The 26,706-nt window shown below is 35.3% G+C and overlaps 1 protein-coding gene across 1 annotated transcript; it reads left to right on the top strand.

The window, feature by feature from the left end:
* On the top strand, positions 1 to 26,706 carry TNKS2 (tankyrase 2). Its single transcript, XM_085324808.1, has 26 exons — positions 1 to 253; positions 1,270 to 1,365; positions 1,697 to 1,733; positions 2,044 to 2,119; positions 3,489 to 3,583; positions 4,725 to 4,791; positions 6,268 to 6,454; positions 7,291 to 7,412; positions 7,906 to 7,997; positions 8,086 to 8,164; positions 9,020 to 9,191; positions 9,939 to 10,018; positions 10,420 to 10,565; positions 11,016 to 11,181; positions 11,511 to 11,730; positions 12,317 to 12,426; positions 13,087 to 13,275; positions 14,024 to 14,276; positions 14,963 to 15,039; positions 15,609 to 15,729; positions 18,568 to 18,665; positions 19,332 to 19,406; positions 20,506 to 20,611; positions 22,217 to 22,403; positions 23,855 to 24,011; positions 24,332 to 26,706. Exons 1-26 carry the CDS (start codon positions 1 to 3, stop codon positions 24,392 to 24,394), a joined length of 3,324 nt encoding a protein of 1,107 aa, XP_085180934.1. The 3' UTR covers positions 24,395 to 26,706.

Genomic DNA, 26,706 nt, shown 5'->3' on the forward strand with positions numbered 1-26,706 from the left:
ATGACACAGAGCTCTCTATCTATTCCAGGTTTTGGTCGGAAGGATGTAGTCGAATATTTACTTCAAAGTGGTGCCAGTGTCCACGCTCGAGATGATGGAGGCCTTATTCCTCTTCACAATGCTTGCTCTTTTGGTCATGCYGAAGTTGTCAATCTTCTCTTGAGGCATGGTGCAGATCCTAATGCTCGGGATAATTGGAATTACACTCCTCTTCATGAAGCTGCTATTAAGGGCAAGACAGATGTCTGCATCGGTAACTTTCTCCCATTCTTCCTGTGACCGACTAATTTCTTTTTTTTTTTTTAATTAAAACCAAAAAACTTTGAAAAACTTCTTATTCTACAAAGCTACACCTAATATAAAGGTTAAATACAAAAATATTTTGTAAACTTAAATTCATATGCCAGTATTATCTGAGAAAATAATTGTAGTTTTTAAGATCTGTTTTTCATAATTCCTAAATGTAATGGTTCACGCTGACTTCATGAGGAAGGAGCTTTAGAGCAATGTAGTGGGGCTAGTTTCTCTGCCACTTCAGCCTCAACACTATCCTGTCTTTTGCTGTTAGTCACAGTGCAGAGTAGTGAATATAACCGTTTTTAATAACGGATTCATTTTGTCTCTCTGCATAGCAGTCATATTAATTAGTTAAGTATATGAGCTTAAATTTAAACAGGCAAGTGCATTTTATTGACTTTGCTTTGCTTACACAATCCAAAGACTTTGGAAGAGGTAGAAATATATAAATATGTTAAGCTGTTTTTTGGATTGAGCTGTTTCCTTCCGTTTAATTAATTCATGAGCACATCTGGAGAATTGGATATATAACACTGCATTTTTGGCTGTGGTACCAGTGAAAGGTCGAGAAAGATGCATGGCCTGCTGCTTCTGTGTACAATTTAGGACATAGGCACTCATGGTTTTGAGGCAGCAGGCTCTGGACCTGATGAGAGGTAGCTACCATTCTCTTGGGGTGTTTTAGTCATTTTTTCAAATGAGGTTACCTGCTGTCAGACTGTGAATGTTCCACATTCTGCTCTTGCYTTTGTCTTTTAAAATGTATCTAGGCATGTTTTGCTAGTTAAACTGTTCATAGATGACATTAAGGAATTTTTGACTTAAAGAATTCGAGAGAGGAAATCAGGACTGATAACTGAAGGCTTTTTTTTTTTTTTGCTTCCTGTTTAGATAAATGATGCATTTCATAAGCCTTATAGAGTTATCTGCCTTTTAGAGTTGTTTTCTCATGAAAACTGTGCTATTTTGTAGTATTGCTGCAGCATGGTGCCGAACCAACTATCCGTAACACAGATGGAAGAACAGCTTTGGATTTAGCAGATCCATCTGCAAAAGCAGTGCTGACTGGTAAGTGATAATCTTTAATTCATTTAGAACACATTATAGCTAATAACACCCCAACATAATACAATATTCTGTTTTCTTCTTCTGATACTAGCTAAATACTTTCTAAATAGAAATTCCCCTGTGGCCTTTGTCATCTCAGAATGTATTCAGTCATGGGATGTGTTTTGGATAAATAGCTTATTGTGCTAGGCCAATAATGGGCTGTAAAATTTTTGGTACTTGCGGTCTCTAAAATTTTAGAGGAGGAGGCTAAGTATTAGATTTCTATTCATAAACTTCTCATATACAGCTATTTGTTTAGCAGCTAAAGAAATTTGCTTTTGGCTTTCAGGTGAATACAAGAAAGATGAACTCTTAGAAAGTGCCAGGTATGCATTTCTACAGAAGACATCTGGAATTTAGTTGTATTTTCAGAATTGTCTGGGGGTATGTATATAATGAACATATTTGAGCTGCCTTTCCCTCTAGATACTGAGCTTGGGCTGTTGTCTATGAATAAAACTACTAGAATAGTGTATAAATACGTTTTTGTGTCGCCATTAATGCAGATAGTACAGTGGGAAATGTATAACTTTAGAGCAGGTTTACAAAATGTAATAGCAAACAAAAACACAACATAATAAACTACTAACAATAAGAATAAAAAGAATTCTGCTTATTTTATGTCTTGTTTTTTAGGAGTGGAAATGAAGAAAAGATGATGTCTCTTCTTACACCGTTAAATGTTAACTGTCATGCAAGTGATGGCAGAAAGGTATATATGTGTATATATATATGTGTGTGTGTGTATATATATATATATATAATTTGTTTATTTTTTTGTCTAAAACCTGCTTTAACGTTAGGTCATTCTTAAAGGTTACAGGGTTACCATTTTGACCAGATTTTAAGAATGCTAAACATAGATTCTATATATTTTCTTAAACTATTTGTATGGAAAAAGAATCTTCTAGCTGATTTTTGGTTTCTAACCTTAAAAGGACTGTGTAGGTTCTTATGTTAGGACCAATAAATTAACATCATCTCAATAGAAATGTCTGCTTCATATCTGCAGTGAGAAAGAGAAGCCTTTCATAGATTATTATAGTTGCTATGTAATAAAGTAGTATAAGTAGACTCCTTGTTCACCAGAAGTCCTAGGCAAGTTACTACTGCCACTGTTTCAGAATCAAGTTAATTATTATTGTAAATATTGGTAAAGATGTATTTGCAAATGTGTTCAGAATCTCCATTTTAAAAGATTCAAATAGACCTCCAAGCTATGCCTATAGCCCACTGAAGCTGACTTAGCTAATTTTGCTGTCCTGGTTCTCATTAAGTGTGTGCAGTCTGTCCTTTTCCTTTATTAATTTTTGCTTGGACCCATTTTTCTGTATTCAGCTTTTTTGCAAGATACTGGGATCTCCAAAATACCTAAGCACCTCTATTTTCTCACTTTCTAAGCATGAGACTGAACCTTCAAAAATACACAAAGTCATTGAGTTGATGAGTTTGTAAATGAAGGGTTTGTAAATTCTGTTGCTTTTTAGCTCTGTGTTTGGTGCTGCTGACTGGTATTCTTGCATGGGTTTGCTAGAAAGAGCATAAAGCAGTTATCTGATTACTCTGTGGAGGAGGAGGAGGTAGAGAAGAAGGTGAAGATTGCTGTGTACCCCATTAACKTGTGCACTCACAGGTGTGGATAACCCTCTCTGATTTCTAAACTTAATCTGTTGATTGTCATGGAGACCTATTTATAATTTAGCAGTCAGATCTTGTAACAGCCTTCTTAACTCCCCTTTACCAAATGATTATATAGTTTGTCCCAGCAGATAAGGGTTTTTATAGTTATGGTAGGCTAAAACCTGGAAATGGATTGCAGGGCTCAAGTCTGTTAAGAGGGCTTTCATTGCTAGAGTGTGTTAGTGATTAAATTCAGGATTTGTGTTTATCGTAACTAGAAGAGTAGTCAGTAAAGAATGAACGTAGTTGTTAAATGTCTGATTCAAGCACCTCTGGCGGGGGGGGGAGGAAGGTACAAGTATTTTAAGGACCTCAGTAATTAGAACTGGTATCAAGTATTGAGGGGGGGGAACACAATTGATTTTTGTGTTACTAATTACTTCTACGTTCTGCCTTTTCAGTCAACTCCTTTACATTTAGCAGCTGGGTACAACCGTGTGAAGATAGTGCAGCTGTTATTGCAGCATGGAGCTGATGTGCATGCTAAGGATAAAGGGTAGGTTCATTTTTTTCCTGAGTTCAGAACAAACAAACTGTTCAAAATTAAGCTGTATTAAAGAATATTAGTACCATTTTAACTATGAAAAATTGCTAATTCGAGACCATTATGCCATCTTTTACCTTCCTATCATGACAAAAATACAAAGTGCATGGTCTTAACTCTTATGAAGCAGCACAACCCAAACTGAACTCACCATAAAATATGCTGGGTTTTTTTAGGTATCATTGAACAACATATCTTTTGTTTAATAATATACTTTCATATACTACTATGGAGTCAGCAAATGTTTTAATGATTGAATCAGTGATAAAATGATAAAAGGTTGAAGATACGTTTCCCAGAGGCTTTATTTGGACTGCATTTTTAAGCATCTCAGGAAGTCCAGTGAAATATAGACATGTAAGTTTATTTACATAAAATATAATATGAGAAACCTGTTTTTAAAAACGTGTGTGTATGTACATTAAAGACTGGAAACCAAGTTTTACTTTTTCCTTGGATCACTTCAAAGATGCATAAATAGCTGCCTGACAAGATGGCTTCAAGTGTCCCCTTAGGGTGGTTGAAGTTCCATTTTGTCAGTTCTCCCTCCCTTAATAGCCCACAGTRAAAGAAATCACTTTGAGCAATTTCTCAGTTGCACCTAAGACAGCTCAGTTCAAGAGAATATGAAGATGGCCTTTAAAACACTAGTTCTGCTGTCATTGTAGATTGTAGAACATTGTACAGTTACTTAAAGATTAGTCGGTAAGACTCCTTTAGTTTCCAAGGGAGAAGATAATCTTACAATTTTCTCRTGAAAAAGGAAGTAATTACTGTCACTCCTGAAAAGCTCCTGCAGATGGTTCTTTCTGCTTAGGGTTCCACGTCTGTCAGAGGAACCATTTCATATGCAGTAAGACATTGTAATTTGTTTCTGGTTTTGGTCATCTTTTACGTTTTTTTATTCTGAATAACACCATAGAGTTTTTCTAGGTTCTTCCCCAGCACATTATGTCCCCACAACTTCATTCGAGTGTCTCAGTTCTATTTTTGTAAAATGCTCAAGATACAATATACTGTTACTTGCAGTGTTCTAGATAAAATTGTAATTAAAATGTGTAGTAATGTATTCTTTTCCTTCTCTTCTACATAGAGATTTGGTTCCACTTCACAATGCGTGTTCCTATGGTCATTATGAAGTAACAGAGCTTCTAGTAAAGGTTGGTCTTTGAAGAGATTAAGTTAAATTGGATAATATTGCATAAGAACAGTTTGTAATAGACTAATAGAAGTTGCATATATTTTATTTTGTACTTAGATTTACAAAGCTTAAAAAGAATGATTTGTTTTGCTGTCCATGTTAGCTAGGGATTATCAAGTTGGAGCTAAATCTCAACAGCACCTTCTGCTTGCAAGGAGCTTTCTCCTTATACACATGCTTTCTGCTTTTTTTTCCCTCTCTTGTCTCCAGTTGAATGATTTTGTTACCATATTGTAAGTATTCCTTCTCTTAACCCTCCCATCTCTCATGCAAAAAAATCCGCAAAAAAAAAAAAGAGAGAAATATTGCGACAATGGAAATATTTGACAATAGAAAAGTACTTAGGAAGGCGCAGTATGAAAAGGGTTTTGGAAAATATATTGGTAAGGGTTTTAAATCTTWAAGATTAAAGAATAATCAGTCTCTTTACAACATCAATTTTGACTATGAATCATAGCCTTCACCTCAAAGAAAGAAAAAGTGTGTCAACTTCCATAGCATAAATGAACTCTCAGAACCAAAGTGTCTTATCTGGATTAATTAATCTTGAGGATAAAGTATAATACACTACTAAAYGTTAAACCGGGGGCTCCAGGATATGACTTGAAAGATCTCTGATGGTTGTCCACAAAAGGATTTTTGAACTGTGTCTATTTTCAGCTGCTACAGCAAGTCATGAACACTGTAACAGCTGCAGGGTTTCTGTCACATAACTCTGGATGTTTGAATGCTCRGGGACTAGCTGTTGGTCAACACTTGGTCCACATTATTTGCTTTTACTTTTCTATTTCTTTACCGAAAGTTAAGTAACAAGTGATTATTTTAATGACAAGTCATAATAAGTTAAAATAGTCGAGCAGTGGGAAAGAACGTGCCCTACCAGACTTGCTTCCAGATGGAAGTCAAGGTACCGAAAGAATATTACTGTTGAAGAATTTCATAGAAATTAAACATCCAGGAGTATTACTTGCAAAACTTCTACTTAAATCATTTGAGTCCAAATCAACTTGAGGTGCCTACCTCCTTTTAAATATTTTTAGCCTTCATTTCAAGGGATGCTCACAGAGCATATCTTTATCTTAGTAAAACTGTTCATTGTAGACTTCTTCTAGAGCAACAAGAAACAGAAGCTTCTTTAAATGTGATTTGAAGGGGGTGAACTAGGCTTTTCCTCTGRTTTGTCTAGTAGCAGAGCTCCTCTCTTTTTGGAGAAGCAGGAGTATCTTTGGGACACTGGAGGATTAAAGGCTGCAATGTGCTGAAATATTCCATCATTGGAATGTTGTATTAAAGATGAATGTCTGGAGAATATCTTGGAAAATGTTTGCATACATGCATTGATTTTAACCATCTATTGCATTGAAATTAATGTCAGAGGTCTTTTTCTAATATCTGTTTTTGATATTGCATCTTTTTTACCCCTTTCCCTTTCAAGCATGGAGCATGTGTGAATGCAATGGATCTGTGGCAATTCACTCCTCTGCATGAAGCAGCTTCTAAGAACAGGGTGGAAGTGTGTTCTCTTTTGTTAAGTTACGGTGCTGATCCAACACTGTTGAACTGTCACAACAAAAGCACCATTGACTTGGCTCCAACACCCCAATTAAAAGAACGATTAGCATGTGAGTATAAAGTGAGCGGAGTTCTTCAGTTATAGATTGTAATAGGTGCTTAAGTTTTCTAGACAGTGGACTACCAGGAATCATATTTGGAAAATGCTTACACTTCTCAAGCAATTGTGTAGTGTTCAACAGTACCTTTCACTGTTAAGCATAACAGCTTTGTATAATTTGAGRTTGCTGTATTTTTCTGAACGAAGGCATTTAAAATAGTTTTATTTTAAATTCTACCATCATCTGGTTGCAGTGGCTTTTGTAGTTTTTTCTTCCCTGAATACACTCTTCCCTTCACAACCTTGCCAATACCCTTTCATTTTTCATACTTATTCTTGTCATTACGTCAAGGCTGTTGAAATATTTCTTTATTGCACTGTGTTTTGTTTTCAAAGTGTGCACTGTGTTTCCAGAGTATGTACAGAAACGACCTTTACATACTATATTCGATCACATGTTAGCAACTAGATATGGTTTTCCACAGGGAGGTCAGAAATAAAGTTTTTTTTTTTATTTTGACTCATACATAAGCAAAGAGCAGAACCTAGAACAGTAGTGAGTGAAATAAATCTTGTTCAGGCAGCTTGGTTTGAAGGCAATTGAGATAGGTTCCTGTATTGTTTTGACTTACAGGCTAATAAATTTTGTCAAATGATTTAAAAGCTTAGGTCTTTGAGTTTGAAAAGTCTGCATAGGGAAAAAATGCCCCTTAACTGTCTTACCAGCAAAGAAAATTAGTATTTTCTCTTATTGAAAGAAACAATCTTCTTGATCCTGCTAGAATTAAGGAGTATAACCTTCTGGTATGTTTGTGGATGTGTTTTTTTTGTTTGTTTTGTTTTTAGACGAATTCAGAGGTCATTCGCTGCTACAGGCTGCAAGAGAATCAGATGTAGCTCGCATAAAGAAACATCTTTCTTTGGAGACAGTGAACTTCAAGCATCCCCAAACACATGAGACAGCATTGGTAACGTTTCAAGGTTTATTAATTACTTTGCGTATGTTGTGGCTGACCTAACAATAGGTAGTCTGAAGATTTCTGTGCTGAACAGTGCTGAATATGCGTTTTCTAATTAGAAAAATCAAGTAGCATTGATTTTGTATTTTGTTGCTTAATGTTAAGACTAATCAAATTTACTGGTTTTATTTAGGTTGTTGAAATTGTTTTTTTTCTCTTTTTCTCTGGAATAGTTTAGTTCTAAGCAACAGTAAGCTACATTAGCTTTGTCTGTTTATTTTTAAGGCCTAAAGTTTTCCAGCAATTATCGGAGAAAGTGTGTTGGAAAATACCAGAGTAAAACCATGAGCCCATGTGGAATCTCTTGAATTAATAAGCTTTTACRTGTTTTTTTCTGTTGACTTTGCATACAAGCAGCTCTTAGCTTTCGGCTGATCAGCAAGTAGTAAAATCTGTATATTGTGAGCTAGTTGTTAATGCTGCAATTTTGTAATGTTTTCAGCACTGTGCTGCTGCATCCCCATATCCAAAGAGAAAACAAGTATGTGAATTGCTGCTGAGGAAAGGAGCCAACATCAATGAAAAGACAAAAGAGTGAGTGGTTACAAATGATTATGCCTCACTGCTTTTTTGAAGAGGTTCTACAGAATACATTTTTATTATTATTTTTATTTTTTTACAGCTTCTTGACTCCTCTACATGTAGCATCAGAAAAAGCTCATAATGATGTTGTTGAAGTAGTTGTGAAACATGAAGCTAAGGTATGAATCACTATAGTTTTTTGTTTAGGTTCACTTACTATGCATGTTTTCAAGCGTGAGAATGGACAGCTGAGTAGACTGGGGGCACAAAGTTTGGTAAAATAGTTGGGTTTGGGAAGTTTATATATTTTATATATATAAGAGGCTATTGATCCATCAGTACAGCACTATATTTTGAGTAAGTAGGTAGACTGTGCGTGATGATGTGCAATAAAATTACAGTAAARGCAAAATGTTAAATCATACAACACAGTTTAGGCCAAATTTTCTTAAGGAGAAAATACAGATAGGAGATATTTTCTGTAATGTTTGAATTGTCCAAAGCTAGGAGTCAGAGCTCTCTGATGCAATTGTATAATACTACTGTGATGTGTAGGGAGAAATGATGATCAAAACCAGAGGAATAGTAGGGAAGATAAGTAGGCTTTGGATGCAGGGTTTTAAATAGTTAAATATATCTTAATTAACTTCATTGATGCTCATAAAGTCCTTAGTCTGAAAGACTGCAGTAAACTGATACAGTTAAAATCATTCTGCTTGTTTGAACAAAGAATGCGTGCCATCATGAACAAAATTAAGACCTATACTGTATATGGTAAATAGGCTGTTAGTTGTTTAACTTGCACTGTGGATTACTCAATGTCTTCAATTAGTGCAGTTTAAAAAGCAAAAACAGTTTGTAAAGTTGTCTTCTGAAACTTTATAACCTTTGGAAATATACTGAATATCTTCCTTTAATGAAAGAAGAGTGCTTGTGAAATCCCACTGGTCACTAGTAAAAGTAGCCTTAATATTAAGTTCTGGCAATATTGTTTCTTGTAATAATGTTTTCTCAAGGTTCTGTGTTACTTTTAGGTAAATGCATTGGATAATCTTGGTCAGACCTCTCTTCATAGAGCTGCACACTGTGGTCATCTTCAGACGTGCAGATTGCTGTTGAGTTCTGGATGTGATCCTTCCATTGTGTCACTGCAGGGCTTTACAGCCTTACAAATGGGGACAGAGAGTGTGCAACAGCTACTACAAGGTACARTTGATTTATTTAACATCCATTTCTAATGCAGTGTCATGTTTTATTTTACTTACCACTTCAAGTGCTGTCAAGGCATAAGAGTAAACATAAGCAAAAAATTTTCTCCAAAAGATTAAAAATTGGTTTGGGTTGTACAGTTCTTGAGATGTTTTTTTTTTTTTTTTCCATTATCATGTGCACATTTTAAACTGTCTGCTACAGGTGTAGTTAAGGGTATGTGTTACTCTGTAGCATTCAGCTACACAGATTTTCAGAGATGCTCAGAATGTTTAATTGTGTAACCACTTGGAATCATTTCACAAAAGTCCCGCAGTGGGCAGGGRTGAATCTCCTGAGCAGAAAATGAGGTTCAAAAGCAAAAACAGTTGCTGTGCATTTGTGAACAAAGGCAACAGGGTATAGAGATTTTTAATGAATGAAGTTTTGACATTTTGCCAGTACAGATAAGCTTCTTGAGACAGCCTAATTCTGAAGCTGAATAAGAATATTTAATTAGTTCCACAGTACTCCAAAATGACTAGGAAGCACATTGCTAAGAACAACTTTGCAAGGCTCCAAAGCCATATCAAACACTGTTGAAGCGAATAACTACAGTTATAGATCATAAGAAGAGAAAAAAATAATCTATAGCTGATTAACGTTCTTTTAAGGGAGAATACTTGAAATACTCAAGCGATTTCCTGTCTTAAATTCCTTCAGGTACTTACACTTACCTGCCACACGATATCATTTATTTTGCAGAAGGTATCCCACCGGGTAACTCAGATGCAGATCGCCAATTGCTAGAGGCTGCAAAGGCTGGAGATGTGGATACTGTAAAAGTAAGCCTAAACTCATCCTAAATATAAGAGGGAATTTTATGCCAAACTGATTTCTCAAAATACCAAAAGAACACAAACTGTTTTAAGACTATAATTGCTGTGCTAAGGCCTTTGTTTTGCACAAGAACTACAAATGACAAAATCCATCACCGACTGCATTATAGAAGTCACATTCAACTTTTTATTTAAAAGTTTAAAAGTAACAAGTGCGGATTTGGAGAGAAGGAGTATTAATTATTTTGTTCTTTCTGGGGAAACAATCTATGAAATGTAAGGGCTCTGTTTAAAAATTTTTTTAACAAATTTTTCAAATCAGATGTGTGTAACAACATTTTATGACTAAATTAACAATGTGCAATGTCATATGTAGTTACAAATGTTTTGACTGTTGGTTTTCACAGAAACTATGTACGGTTCAAAGTGTGAACTGCAGAGATATTGAAGGACGTCAGTCTACACCGCTTCATTTTGCAGCTGGCTACAATAGAGTATCAGTTGTTGAATACCTTCTTCAGCACGGAGCGGATGTGCATGCAAAAGATAAGGGGTAGATATTCAAATATAATATGTGTTTTCTTGGCAAATTTAATTCTTATGATATCTGTCAGTCCTTGAATATTGCTGGTTGATTTGCACCCCATCTTTCTTCAGACATCCACTTTCTTGTTTTCATGGAAAGTACCGTTAGTATGCAGCTGTTCAAAATACCCACAAAAATATTTTGTAGTACTTCATAATAGTAACTAAGGCCCTTTTCCCCCAGTTTGTTTGGAGGGAGGGTTTTTTTGGTTGGTTTGTTTTCCTCCCAGTGCCACTACTGATGGCAKTTGTACCACTTTGGCAGTAGATGCTGTGTTAGAATATCGCGGAACATTCAGAAAACAAGAGGTGTTTGTTATGYTGTGATTGTTAAAAGTGCATTGTGTTTTAGATTTATATCACTTTGTCAAAGAGACTCTAATTTTTTTAAAGGAATTTTTCTTTATTTTCTTTTCAGAGGACTTGTCCCTTTACATAATGCTTGCTCTTACGGTCACTATGAAGTTGCAGAATTGCTCGTTAAACACGGAGCAGTTGTAAATGTAGCTGACTTATGGAAATTCACTCCCTTGCATGAAGCTGCAGCAAAAGGAAAATATGAGATCTGCAAACTCCTGTTACAGGTATTCCATACGGTAGAGAGAGGTTACTTTTTGGAAATATTTCTTTCTATTCAGTCTGAGATGTGATTGAACTTCTAATAAGAATTGGTTTGTGTTTTGTGTTTCTGAGTGACTGTAGTTCCATATAAGTTTTTAGTAGAGGAGTACTATTTGTGTGCRTTCCTTTCTGACACGGTGTGTGGAAGGCTTTTCTTTTTTTCAATATAATACATCTCCTCTTTGATGGAGTTGAGTACATGTTGAAATACTTGCTCAGTAAGAAGACAGACACCTAAGATTGAGACGTTTATTCTACTTATGTCTAAACCACCTTCTTTTAATGTGCACAGCATGGAGCTGACCCTACAAAGAAAAACAGAGATGGAAATACTCCTTTAGACCTCGTTAAAGATAGTGATACTGATATTCAAGACCTACTCAGAGGAGATGCAGCTCTATTAGATGCTGCTAAGAAAGGTTGTTTGGCCCGAGTAAAAAAGCTGTGTTCACCTGACAACGTCAACTGTCGGGACACACAAGGACGACATTCAACACCACTACACTTAGCAGGTTAGTGCTTTGATTAGATTTAAGAGTTATTGCAGCTGAATTTACTAAGTTTAAGCAAGGTGAACAGTACAGCTTCCAGCTAAAGGATTTCGTACAAAATTTTGTTARTACTCTTTTCTTAAAGAATCTGACAAAATTTTAGTGTTTTATGTGTATTTTCCTTTTTTTTTTTTCCTTAATCCTCTGTTCCTCCACTTTTCAGAAGTTTAATACTAATGGCTTCAATTTCCCATTATCCCTAGCTCCAGGATATCTTTTGTTTTGTTTACTGGCAGAGATTTTAAAAACAGATACTCTTGCATAAGGTGAAGCTGTCTTCATTAATAGATATCTAACACTGTCTTCACTGAGACTGACACTCTAGCTTTCAAGTAATTAAGGGAGTTATTTCTCTACTGCCTATTGAGAAAGTTTTGGCTGAACCAATATTAAGAATTCTTGTTCTGCTCTGTAACTTGAAGCTATTTGGTATTCATAGGAATTCTTTGACCTGGCTACTCATTTGCCAATTTTGTTACTTCAAATACATTTTCTTTTATTTTTTTAAAAAACATATTATATTTACTTTCTCTTTGCAAACTTCCAGCTGGTTACAACAATTTGGAGGTTGCAGAGTACCTTTTACAGCATGGCGCAGATGTGAATGCACAAGATAAAGGAGGTTTGATTCCTCTGCATAATGCTGCATCTTACGGGGTAAATATCTCAAACTTTCCAAGGCTTTATTTAAAAAAATAAATAAGCATTTTATTGGAATGACATGATCTGAGAATCTCTCTAGAAAGCTTTTGCCACTGTCTTGTAATGTAAACTTATTTATGAAAAGGAAAAAAGTAACTGACTCAGTCAACTGAGTGTATAGGTGAAGACTTTTGAGTTGAGAACATGAATGTTTACAAAACAAGTGGTCTAAAAGGTGTTCCATAAAATGCCTGTTCTTAGCCATGCCAATTGGTTTTTATCACAAAGATCTCATTTACGTTACTTTCGCTGAAGTTGAGTTGCTACTTGTTTGTGTGGACTTTCAGTCAGGATCTTTGTGTTTTGATCAAGTCTTTAATCAAAATAAATGGAGTACTTTCCAGATTGGAAGTTTGGATTCTGGCTCTTTTTCATCTGTTAATGATGTCCCGGTACTTTGGATTAGGGATTCTGTAGTCCGTCCTTCTTTCACAAGAGAAGAAGTCTGAACTTTTTACTGGTAGATCGGGGGAAAAAACATCTTTCTTTTTTATACTTTTAAATTACAGYTCTAAAATTCAGAATGAGGATTACAGAGAAGAAGCAGAAATAATTCTGAGTTAGCTTAATATACTGTAGCACCTTGGAATTTAACAGGATGTTTTTATTTTTCAGCACGTAGATGTAGCAGCTTTGCTTATAAAGTATAATGCATGTGTGAATGCTACAGACAAATGGGCTTTCACACCTTTGCATGAAGCAGCCCAGAAAGGAAGGACACAACTTTGTGCCTTGTTGCTGGCACATGGGGCTGATCCGACTCTGAAAAACCAGGAAGGACAAACACCGTTAGATCTGGTCACTGTAAGTGATGGGGCTCTTCCTGGGAAAACTGTACATCTCTGCTAGTTGTGGCAGCGCCTATAAAACTATCCTTAAAAAAAAAAAAAAAAAAAAAAAAAAAAAAAAGTAATGTGGCAGCTCCTGCAATGTTTAAAATGCTTTGGTTTCTTTGGTGTTTATACATGGTAAGGAAAGTCAGTAGCCTTTTTAAACATTTTTTTTCCAAGGTTTTCCTGCTTATGGCTTCTTATTTTGAAACAGCAGGAAAAAAAAGATTCAGTGGATKAATTTAATTTGGTACCTACAGTTTGACTAAAACAAAAACTATTACAAAAATGTAAGCAAAATTTGTTGCAGTGTAAATTTAGGGAACTGTGGCTTTTAAGGGCTTTTTTTCCCCCTCCCCCTTAACTATTATAATACAATCAAAAGCTACACTCAGAATAACTATTCTATTTCATAAATTCTGATTGTCTGTTTGCTGGTTTCCCCTTGGAAATGAGAGGTTGGTTTTAATTCTCTGAAGTTTTTGTAGAAATATTGAAGGAATTATTTTTTTAGCTTATTTCAGTTTTTACTTTGTTGTACTTACGTTTCTTATGTCTTCAGTTTCGGTATGTTGTTGGCACAAAAGGCCATTTGTAAACTGACTGAATTTTTATGTTGCAGTATACTTAGAAACAGTCTAGAATAGCAATAATGCGTTCTAGGAAAAGCTGTTGTGTGAAAGTGTTTTTGTATTTTTAACAAATTGTCTTCTGATATTTAGGCAGATGATGTCAGTGCATTATTGACAGCAGCAATGCCTCCTTCTGCCTTACCGTCTTGCTACAAACCTCAGGTTATAAGCGTATCACAAACTACAGGATCAACAGCTGATTCCCTGTCTTCTGTTCCGTCCAGTCCGTCCAACCTGTCTGCTGCGAGTAGCCTTGACAACTTGTCTGGTAGTTTTTCTGAACTTCCTTCTGTTGTTGGTACAAACGGTGCAGAGGGAACTACTGTTTTAGAGAAGAAAGAAGGTGAGACTTTCTCAGTAATGAGTCAGTTTACAATATATGGTAGAAAGAATACTTAAGTTTGACTCTGTGCACCGATAGAGTAGTTTGACATACGTAACAACTCTTCCTTATGCTGTCGTCAATGAGGAACAGAAGTCTAAAAGTCTCACAGTACAGGATTCTAGTCCCTTCCCCTTGTAGAAGATTTTTAAAGTCTTCCCACCTACCCCCACAGGCACACTGGTGATTTGTGGTTTAAAAAAGAGGTCACATGAACTTTGGCTCCATACCAAGTAGTATTTTACTACAGACTTTATCTAGGTTCTAAGAGCTTGTTGCTAGATCAGATATCTTGAAAAGGTTGTTTCTATAGCATCTGCTAGTTCTCAAAATATTTGCTGTTTGGAGATGCGTTTCTGATAGCCAGTTGATTGCTTATGTCACAGATGCATAAAGACTACTCTTTTGGGGGGGATGAGGGTAGAATATCTTATTGGACTCATCAGTTCCACTCTATTGGAGTTGGTGACCCCAAAAAATAATAATTGACACTTGATAGTGACTTAGATGGGTTTTTTCCTAGTCTGCATAAATCCAAGAATTCTTTTATCTCCCTTTGTTGCCACAGAGAGTGTGTGATGTGTATACTTATTTTTATAAGTATGGGTATGTATGTTCCTTCTGAGGTTTTTCTTATCCAATTTCAGGTATAGATTTTAGCATAAATCAGTTTGTGCGGAACCTTGGCCTTGAACATCTGATTGACATATTTGAGAGAGAACAGGTAAGTAGTTATGTTTCCACATACTCAGCTAGGATGCAAGGGAATAAAACACTGCCTTTTTTGGATAGCATAATGACACAAACTTAAAATGAGTGACTGTTTTGAGTTGGATGTAGAGTGAAAGAAAGGACAAACTTTTTTGTTTGTTTCTGATTTGTATAAAAAATAAGGCGGTATTTTTCTGTATCAACTTGAGGGTATAGCAGTATTTCCTTTCAGTGGTATAAATGGAGTCAGTAAGTAGTCAATAACTAATCAGTGTTGATCAATAATTGCTGTGGTTTTATCTGTTGACTTTAATGTGTTTAGAAAAYGATATTTCTCAGTCAGAAACATGATGTTTGCAGGGAATACCAGTTACTCAACTGTAGCTTGTAGAAAATCAATTTAAAGACAAAAGTCTGGGAATACAGTGGAAACAAAGCCAAGAACAAGAATAATATGCTAACGTCCAATATGCATATTATTTTCACACTTTTTGCCACAGCTATTGTAGAATACATTCGCAGTGTCATTGGCAGCTGTTTTGTTTATGCTGTTGTCAAAAAATAATGTTGCTCTTACTCTAGATAACACTAGATGTGTTGGTTGAAATGGGACACAAAGAATTGAAGGAAATTGGAATTAATGCTTATGGCCATCGGCATAAAATCATTAAAGGAGTTGAAAGACTGATTTCTGGACAGCAAGGTATATACTTCTTYCAAAATACTATATAACAGTGCTTTTATAGAATCCATTTTTATAAATTCTTTAGGTTGTTCCAAATGATACCACATTAAAAACAATTTGTAGTGAAACTTAGTTTATTCTGAAAAAGGGGCACTTTTAATGATGAATATCTTTTGACCTAAAGCATGAGGGCTTTTAGAGGGCTTTTAATTTATGCTATGAATTACTATGAAATCTTGTCTTYCAATTTGCTCTAGTTTTGGGGGTTTTTTTTGTTTGTTTTTTGTTATGATCACTGTTTTGTGTTTACTTGCTTAGGTGAAGTGTAGATCTAGAGCAATTTGATTGTAAGCCTTTTAAGTAGGGAGTGGTTATCTTCATCAGAGTATATTGGAGCACAGAAGCACACTGTCTGTTCATGGATAAGGGCCTGTTCTATGCTGTTCCTTTGGGTTCTTCATGGGAATAGATACTGTGTTCACTTTCTCAGAACACAAGCTGAAAGTCTTCTATATCCTTTTCTTTAAAAGTACAGTTGGTATGTTTCCAGTGAGCCAAAATTAACATAGCTGCTTTGTTGTAAGAGCTTCGGCTTGTTCCGGATTTTATGCTGAAGACCCTTTATTTGTACAGCATTGTTGATTCCAGCACAATCCTGGGAATAACACGCTTCATTTAACTATGGCTGTATAGGAGACAAAAAAAAAAAGACACTATTTTTTTTTCTCCCTGTCTCACTGAAACATCAACCACTATTGTTTTGCTGTGTTTCAGAACAATGAAATAAATTAGTTAGAATTGGTAGGACCTTTTCCTAGCTGGTAGGTGCCATTTGTGAATTCTTATTCCAAAGGAWGAACTCCAGAGTAATGAGAGACTTGCTGTCCAAAGCACTAAATGATTTTTTGCTAATTTGGAGAGAAACCAAGCCACAAGAGAATCCTTTGCGAGTGATGAAGAATTTTTGTGGATCTTTGACTTCCTTTTAACTTTCAGTTACTTTTTGACTGATTCATTGGGTATTTTGAGTGGAAACTGTTTTTAAGAACTTGTTCCAGCCTCATGTCCCATTTCAACTTTAAACTTCTGCAACTAGTTAAGGTGTTAGGGGAGTTTTTTGCCTTCCAAATATGTTTTTGAAAATAAGTGTGTTTGTTGTTATCCCCCTTATTTTTCCTTGACTCTTGCACTGAAAGGCCTGGCATTTTCATTGGTAACATTAGCCACGAGCATAAGTAGTTAAACTGAGTGTAATTCTTAGGCTTCTCTTAAGTTTTTGTAATTCTCTATATTTTGTCCTTGTGCTCTTGTGTTCTGGTATGTTGGTGTTAGTATTTTGTTGTCTCTCCCTGAACACAGTGTAGCCATTGTTTCAAGGTTCATAAGGCTTTTATATGGAGTTTAATTCTGAAGCTTTTGTCAGAGTTTCTTGCATCTGAACATTGGATTCCAGTTGCATACCACTAATATGAGGCTTCAAAAAGGAAACTCCAGTGACTGCTGTTAAATATTAGCTGAATGACTCAAATATCWTGGCTCCTGAATGTGGATGAATCCTCAGCTTTTCCTTTTTCCCCATGTCATTCCTATCTAGAGATGATATGACAGACCCAGCCTCTAACGCTGGTTTCCTGATGGTTGTCTGGGAATGCAGTGATACCTGATAGACTGCATCTTCATAAATTGTGCAGTCCAGAGATTACATTCCCATTCCAACTGTGATAGAAGTCTTAAAACTGACAGTGGATTCTGTATAAAATTTCAACATTATGCCGGCATGTTTGAAGCAGTTAATAGAGGAGTCTTCTTTGAGCATTCATTATCGGCATCAGACCTTTTAGGTTCAGGGACTATCTCTAGTTACATTGTCAGTTCTTTCTGCATTACTGTCTGAGATAGAAATCCTTGCATCTAAGGTAATCCAAAGCATGAAGATCTTAGTCTGGTAAAGACGTTCCTATGGAGAGGTCAGAATTTGCACTTCATGTCAAGCCACAGAATGACRATATTTGGAGTTAGAGGGAACCTTTGGAGATCATTTAGTCCATCTACTCCTGCTCAAAGCAGGATGAGCTACAGCAGGTTAGCTAGGACCTTATCCAGTCAGGTTTTAACTATTTTCAACGAGAGACTTCACATCCTTTTTGGACAACCTATTCCAGTGTTCAACCACCCTCACAGTAAAAATTGTTTTCTTAATATTCAGACAGAATTTTCCGGGTTTCGGTTTGTGCCCATTGCTTCTTGTCTTGTCACTGGGAGTCTGGCTCCATCATCTTTTCTTCATGATGCCATCACCATTAGATCAGTAGTCACAGACTCTTCTGCACAAGGACAGATTGCTCTTGTTTCACTGCCTGAAGTTCAGACAAACTCAAGTAGGCAACTGCTTACATACAGTTTCTATGTCTTGTACATTGAAGTTACTGAGTTAAGCATATTTGAATGGGTTAGTCTGTCCAAAATGTTTGTTTTGAGAGAATGATGGATCAATATCAACAGATAAATGAATAGTAGTGTTGGTCAGCATCCTGTTGATAAGCTGCTGTGTTTCTGAKAGCGTGAATACTACATGGATGGTAATATGAGGGTAGACGTTCTACATAAAGGCACTGAAAAGTTATTTTGTTTGAAACTAATGAAATGTTTTGAGGGATGGCCCTTGAACATCCACAAAAATTTACATGAATGAGAAARGGCAAATAAAAACCTGTTAACTTTTGCACTGCTTAGCAACTAAACTCTCCTTATTGTAAACTGATATTTGAGAAGACCAGCACTTGGTTGCYGCTTATTCCAAATCAATCATCTTAAAGGAGTATTTGAAACTGTTTTTGTATTTTGTTATATTCATAGGACTTAACCCATACCTGACTCTAAATACTTCTGGCAGTGGGACTATACTCATAGATCTTTCCTCTGAGGATAAGGAATTTCAGTCAGTAGAAGAGGAGGTACGGTGTGATTTGGGGGTTTTCTTTTTTTGTTTTGGTTTTTAAAGTTTCTCAGTATTCTTTGTCACTGTTTACTAAGGAAGTAGACAAAAGAGTATTGCTAGGCAGTTTAACTACGCAAYGAACTTTTCTAAGTGTCATAAGACAAAAATAGCTTAAGGATACTTTAAATTGATTTTTCTTGCATGTACTTCTTGACTGCACCAGTATTATGATCCATGCTCATGATATCCATAATTTTTTATTCTTATCTGTGTTTCTATTGCTAGTGGTAAAACCTCTAAGATACTGAAAAGTTCTTTGATACAACATAAAAATTCAATGCTACCACGTGCCTGTCTGTTAGACACAGGTTTAAGTCACTTCCTTCCAAAGTGTAATAATCACGCAGGGCAAAATGCTGAAGAAACAGTGCTCTAAATAGATTGTTTGTTTGTTTGTTTGTTTGGAAACTAGTCTATAGACTGTTCAAGGTGTAGTTTTGAAAAGTCATAAGACCTGTCAGTGTGCTTCTGCAATCCAGCATTGCTTAACACACAGTTATTGCCTAAAGTTTCTTTTATGATCTTTTACTTTTTWAAGACAAATATGGTTCTTTTGATTGTTAGAATGTTTGAAGGATATTTWTTCTGGAGCCAAATAATTCTTAAATTTGTCGATCTTCAGATGCAGAGTACTGTCAGGGAACATAGAGATGGAGGACATGCTGGCGGAGTCTTCAATAGATACAACATTTTAAAGGTAGCAGTCACATTTTTATGGTTGATGGTTACGGCTTCAGTGTTTTGTTTGGAGGTATATTTAACTGAGCGGTAAAATGTTCTATGTTCATTGGTTGAGCTCCATAAAAGGTGCATCATTCTGAGACATGCACAGAAAAAGGATCATGCTCCAGAGAAAAATCAAAGAATAAGATGGTGTGGAAAAACTGCTTATAGGCCAGTAGAGATTAAGGACTTATATTAGAGATTGATACAGGAGGACTTCACAGAAAAGTGCAGAATTTTGGGRAAAAAAAAGAGCGAGTTTAATAGGAACCAAAGGATTTTTTCCTGTTGGTAGAATGGCAGGGAAAAAACATGAAACAAGAAGTGAAAGAAAAAATTCTAGAAACTTGAAAGTAAAGGGATCTGGTATGGCTTGATACAGAGTATGGCTTGATTTAAAGACAAAAAATCTTAAAACTATCAGGAAGTAACAACCTTGCTTTTAAGTAATCKGTTAGAGTTTTGGTTTGCATTTATATTTTTATTTTCCTAAAGAAACGGTCATTTTCATTAAAACAGTAGAGTTTTTGATTTGACAGTAAATACGAGTTTTATGCTGAACTGATATTATGTTCTTTCCTAGTGGAATAGATAAGCTGTGTCTACACAGATAGTACAATGAGAATGTTCAGCACCCCTCTACTTAGAGGATTTTATTTTTTTCTTTTTGAAACTTTCTAGAAGTCTTTCTGGAAGATGGTTTTAATTTACTAGATGATCTTTTTATGGTTTATATTAAGCAATGTTTAGAGGGATCCTAAAGTGTAATTGTGATGAAGCCTTCTAAATTTAAATTAAGAGGAATTACTTGGCAGATCTTTAAAATGAATTAACTCTCATGAAGCTCATAGTTACAGTTCAGTCAGTGTTTCTCTGTTGTGTTAAAAGAATCAGCTTCTGTAGGATAAGCAGTAGAATTTCAGTATTTTTAGTTGAGTTCTATGTAAAGATTCTTGTTTAACTGGCATTTTAGAGTAGTATATTGTGGTATAGGTACTATATATTAAATGTCAGTCAAACAAAGCAAACATGTTTTCAGCTTCAAGGTAGAACTTACACTTTGACTATTTCAGATTCAGAAAGTGTGCAACAAAAAGCTTTGGGAAAGATACACTCACAGGAGGAAAGAGGTCTCTGAAGAGAATCATAACCATGCTAATGAAAGGATGCTGTTTCATGGTGAGATACTGAAACGAGCCTTGTTTACCAGTTTCACACTACCAACACTCTTCAGTGGAGGACTTCGACTGGTTCAGTGTAAATTTTTTGACTGGAAATTGGCACTAGTTTTTGTGCAAGTTCTGTACAAACAAGCATTGTCAACAGTGACATGTGATCTGTTGAATCTTTCTTCTGAAAATGGCATCTCCTTGTCTCTCCGCAAAGGGATTTTTTCAGAAGTTTTAAGTAAAATCAYTTTAGTATTTATTAATGGAAATGAAAAGACTTTCGTTCTCTTTGGTTAAGTTGCTAGTTCTGTTTTATCGGCTGTATGGCCAAAATGTTTGAGTCAGACTTTATTCTGCAATTTTTTTTCTCATTTTTTTWATTCAGCAAGTTAGTTCTTGTTAGATCATAATTCCAGAGAAGAGAAGTTATAATTGTCAAAGCAAACCCTGTTGAAAGCTCTCTTGCATACAGATACGTTGTTTGTCCTGACCTGCAGTGAAATAAGTTCACTGTACATCCTTACAATGAAAGCTACGTAGTTTCCAACATAACATATTACTGTTAGTAATAACAATAACGTAATAATCACTGCTTGCCCAAAGTTGTACAGATTAAAATCCTGTCATCTGATTGTAGCCTGTACCACTATTAGAGGAAACATGGAATTACTTCCTTGATGGAATTACTTTCCTTTAAATAAAGATCTTAAGTTAGATGGTAACAAAATAATCCTGGAAGAGGGGAATTTATGCTGTATGAGTATTCTGATAGTTGCATATTTTTTTTATTTACATTAACACTTATCTTTAATCATTATGCAACATGCAGAACATAATGGAAAAAAAGCTGTGACTGTTTCTAGTTTAATTTCATGTGGAATGCTGTTCTACTTCATATAAGGTTTTCTTATCCTTATACTGAAGGATAAGACTTTGGATTATTTTAACTAAAACTGCCTATGTAATGGAAATGCTGTATTCTCTTAGAAAGCTCTTTTCTGAAGCTTTTACAAAAATCTTTACTAAAAAGTTACACTTTCTGGGAAAATGAATGGATATCAGGTATCTCTAGAGATACAGAGTCTAGTTTGAATAGATTATTCTTTAAAAGTTAGATTTTATGCCCAGTGCAAGTAGATACATACTGAAGGATACTGGAGGGAAAAACAGAAAAATAATCTGCTGCTCTTAGGAGAGTTACTTCAGAGTTTTGACTGGAGTGCATCTGTTGGTTTTAAATGTAGTCTACTCAATGTTAGGAAGAGATGGGATGTGTGTGGCAAATTCACAAAATACTGGTTAAAATAAAGTTGTGCAGAAAGGAGTGCTGAATGATAGAGCCTTCCCTTGCAGCGAAAGCTGCCTCAGATCTTACACTTCGTAAATGTAAGAACGTGCACACGTCATGTGCTGTGCTGTGCTGTGCTATGTATAACAGCTCTAGCAAACTGGTCATGTACACCTGTGCTGTTCAGAATCTCTGGAGATTGATTTTTGTTGTATGTGTGAAAACACATACTAAAARTGCTGGAGAATGCATGGTAGAATTAAGACACATACAAGTACCTTTCAAAGTACTTTATTTTAAATATTTTTCATTCGTTCTTTCTTTTAGGCTCCCCATTTGTGAACGCAATTATTCACAAAGGCTTTGATGAAAGACATGCCTATATAGGTGGTATGTTCGGAGCTGGGATTTATTTTGCTGAAAATTCTTCCAAAAGCAATCAGTATGTATACGGAATTGGAGGTGGCACTGGATGTCCAATTCATAAGGATAGATCTTGTTATGTTTGCCACAGGTAAGTCATGATGTCTTACACAAAAGAATCCAAATTTGCATTTGCACGTTGTATAATTGACCATAAAGTCAGCAGATTCTCTGAAGAAAGATTTGTTTGGTAACAAAACCTTCCCAGCATTCACTATATRTTGAGCTTTTCAGAAAACTTGAAAACTTGACAGAACAGACTTCAGAAAACTTGACACTGAAGTCTCACAGAACCTTTAACTATCTTCAGTGCACTTAACTGAGTCTTTGCCATTAATTTACTGTAAAAATCAGGTTAGATAGGCTACGAGTGAAGGGGATCTACTGGACACTTGTGTGAAAGATAAAGCAATGCGAGGATTTAGTCTGCTTCGTTGTCTTTTTACAGAGGAAGGAGAAATTCAGCAATATTTAGATGCTATATGCTTTGAGAGTGTGCTCCATAAGAGCCATCAACTTGCTCCTGCTTCAGACAATAGAACATAGTGGTAGAGATTCCACAAATTCATGTCTAATTCTGTGTTCTTAAATCTGCTTTTCTGCAGAACACCCTTTCTGTCTCATTGACACTTTCATTTTAAGAATAAAGTTTTTTTTACTTCATGGTAGTGGCCATCATTTCAAACAAGAAAATTGTGTGCGTGTGTGCGTGTACTGTTTTTCTGCTAGTTTCACAGGGAAAAAGGCAGCTGTTGCAGTTTSCTTCCTTGAGGCTGCTCCCCTTTTTTCTTCAAATTGCTTCCCCTTTCCCAGCATCCTTAAGTAAAGAATCCTCTAGATTTAAAGAGGTTGTCAGTATCTCTTCATGGTTTCCTATTCATATTTTCTAAAATTTTGAGAAGTTCTTCCAATCTTCCAATTTGTCATGTGTGAAGAATTTGAAAAGCAGAAGTATTTTGGCTGAGCATAACAAAATGGTACATAATCTCAGCATTTTTGTAGATCAGTGTTATATTGCCATTGTATTGGAGCATATGTAAAGAAATAGCTACCTTTGTTTTGTAGGTTTTTTTGTTTTTCTTTTTTTAATGAAAACATACAAATACTAGCATTGATATATTTTGATTACATCTAGAGTTTGTGGTTTGTACTTGGGCTTTATGATAATATGACTGTTTTGGGTGCAAATCTGGTATTAGAACACAAATGTATTACATTGTTAGTGTGAGTGACTTTTGGTAAGAGGTTTCCCTCAGAAAACTCAGAACAGTCTGAATTCATTGTTAAACATTCTGTTGCCAGTAACAGTGATTAATATTAGCATGAGCTCTTTCCCCAGACTAAAAGACCCTTTTGCTAAGGGAGCGTAAGTTTTATCATTCCAAACAGAACTTCTTAGCTTTGTTTACTACAAGAACTGACTGAAGTGGCTCAAGTAAAAGTTTCACTAAGATAATCTTTCTGTTGCTTCACATAAGATAATTATGCTTCACATAAATAAGATTTTTTTRTTCATAATCTTTTTTTTCCCTTCTAACATAGGCAATTACTGTTTTGTCGTGTAACCCTGGGCAAGTCTTTCCTGCAGTTCAGTGCTATGAAAATGGCTCATTCTCCTCCAGGACATCACTCAGTTACTGGGCGACCCAGTGTAAATGGACTGGCATTGGCAGAATATGTCATTTATAGAGGGGAGCAGGTAATTTGCTTTTTGTTTTAGGTTTTTTTTCCTAGACGTTAATTTTGAAAAGCACATAGTAGATTTTTTGTTTGGTTGGTTTTTTCCTCCTTACTTTAGGACTGCTAGGACTTGTTTTTGTCTTATAAGAAACTCCAACTTTGCATGAAGGTGAAAGGTTTCATAGTCTCTGAAGTATTCGGAAAACATGCCATTGACATCTTACCTTTTTTTTCCCTTTCACATAAGTACTACACTTTTTTTTYCCCCTCTCTACAAACAGGTATTGCATGTATCCATAAAATGTAATCATAATAAAGACTGTGTTTGTCATTTTTCAGGCTTATCCAGAATACTTGATTACTTATCAGATTATGAAGCCTGAAGCCACCACTGAATCTTAAGACAAATACTTTTGAGAAACCATCAGACTTTGGATATGAAGATATCAATGGCTGACATTCTATTAATTTACACTGAGTTGTTCAAAAAAAATCATCTGCAGGTGGTGTAGTAGCAAATGTGAACAAAATCTAACATTTTTGACTTGATAAAGCTTTAATAATGTACAGTATGTTTTTCTAAAGTTTCAGAAATGTCCTCTTTTTCAGCACTTTAACAGATACCATTCCAGGCATAAACTGGGGTTTGGCTTACTAAATTATAAACAAAAATTAACTTGAACAATTATTTTATACAATACTACATGAAATTCAGCAGAAATTGTAATGCTCTGTACAGGAACTCATTTTACTAATACTGTATTCTTTAAAACACTGCATTTACACTGAAAACAATTTCATTTGTAAAACTGTAAATAAGAGCTTTTGTACTAGCCTGGTATTTATTTACATTGCTTTGTAATATAAGTGTTTTAGAATTGCAACCTTGTACAAAGTGTTTTTTCCAAATTTTGGTTTGTTCATCTGTGTTTCCTCATGCACAATAGATTAGAAAAGCCAAATTTTCAGGGTTTATCATTAATTTGGGAGGGAGACAAATTTTATCTGAAGAGGTGTAGAAGTATTCAGCATTAGAATGATTACTCATATTTTTGTTCTATATTTTTATTTATGAAATACACATTCCTGAGMATGATGGGCTTTGAAGATAGAATGTTCCAGATGAATACTAAAGTGTTCTTTCCACCTACTTGCTAGAGTTTCATATTTTATTTCTTTAAAATGTCTATATCCTCACTTGAAGGCTATTAGACCTTGCAAGTTAYAGTTTTAGTAAATTATTTTCTTTGAATGTAGTTGGAAAGTTAACCTCAACGAGGTCTTTTTAGGTAAGTTCTGCTTGCTTACATTTAATCCAGGAAGTCAAATAGTTTATTCCTAATATGAGAGTAACCAACTTCATCTTTTTTTTTTCTTGTATGATTATTTTTGTAAATTAATCTACTTGTTAGTGCCCTCAGGATATGAATATTATCAGGTGGAAATTTTAAAACTATTCTGTCATCTTCTGGTTTTCTTCCATGTTTATGTTCACGCTGTAGTTGAAGCACTTGTGTAGAAGTACCTCTATCTGCAGTGCTTTTGGCGGAGTGAAACTGATTGGGCTGTGAAATTCTGGTCCTTTGCACTCAGCCAGCTGGATGAGGAGTGTGTAAGCAAGATGAGCAGCTCTTCCACTACAACAGCTGGATACCGCAAACCCTATTAAGGTCACTTGAGTGAAGGAAGAGTACAAAAGGTATAATCCCCTGTCAGGGGTTACTGATTGCACTGATCAGTTCAGTAAGCCCTATCTTATCTTTCTTGTGTATTCTACTTCTGCCCCATCTGCAATTTTTACCTACATATTTCAAAAATATGTAAATAAAACACAAACTATAGATCATTTGGGTTTAATCTTAAAGCAGTTGGCATATTTTAATTGTTTTGATATTTCTAGATATAGGTTACTGTCCCAGAAGACAAGTTGTTTGCAGGGCATGTTGTTATCATACCATGGTTTAAATGTAGTAACTGGTCAAGATAATGAAATTGTCTTGCTGATGTGATGGTTATGTGATTATGCTCTATGTAAAAATGTATTGAACCTTACCCAGTTTTGTGGGGAATCTGAGTATTAAGATTGCCTAGCKTAACTCTTGCAGGTAATAATATTGGCTCTGAATAAAAGAGGCTTTTTTTGTTTTGGTTTGGTTTTTTTAGGTACTTTCTCCCAGCATGTTGCCTGTTCCTTAGGTATAGTAATGCTGGAATTGGTGTTCATGCAAAATCTGTTAAGTATATTCAAAACATTTTATTGCTAAAATGCTTCGTTCTGTATGAATGATCACTTAATGTATTATAAAATATGGTGGTATGATAGCATTTAAGTGGTATCACAATGTTGGTTTTGTCTGTTTGGGGATCTTTTGAGTTATTTTTTGCATGACATACCTTGCACTCTGAAGATGGAAGCTGTAATGGTTTGATAATATTGACTGTTGAGGTGAACCTTTAATCTTTTGTGCAATTAGTTCTGCTTTACTCATCTTGAAGTGTCTTACGTGTACTGTATAACATTCCGTATCCATTTAACACTAAATAAATTTAATTCACTGGTTTTCTAGTAGCATGGGAGTAATTACAGGTGTAATATATCAAACCATTGTTTTGAATGTAAGCATGCACAGTACTGTAACAAACTGCATAGAGGGGAAATTGTGTTAAACAGACAAGCTTTTAACATGGATTACACATTGTAAATGCTGTGGAAA

The sequence above is a fragment of the Rhea americana genome, unplaced genomic scaffold (genome assembly GCF_003343005.1).
Source record: "Rhea americana isolate MKP2758 unplaced genomic scaffold, rheAme1 scaffold_93, whole genome shotgun sequence".
Taxonomy (NCBI): Eukaryota; Metazoa; Chordata; class Aves; order Rheiformes; family Rheidae; genus Rhea; species Rhea americana.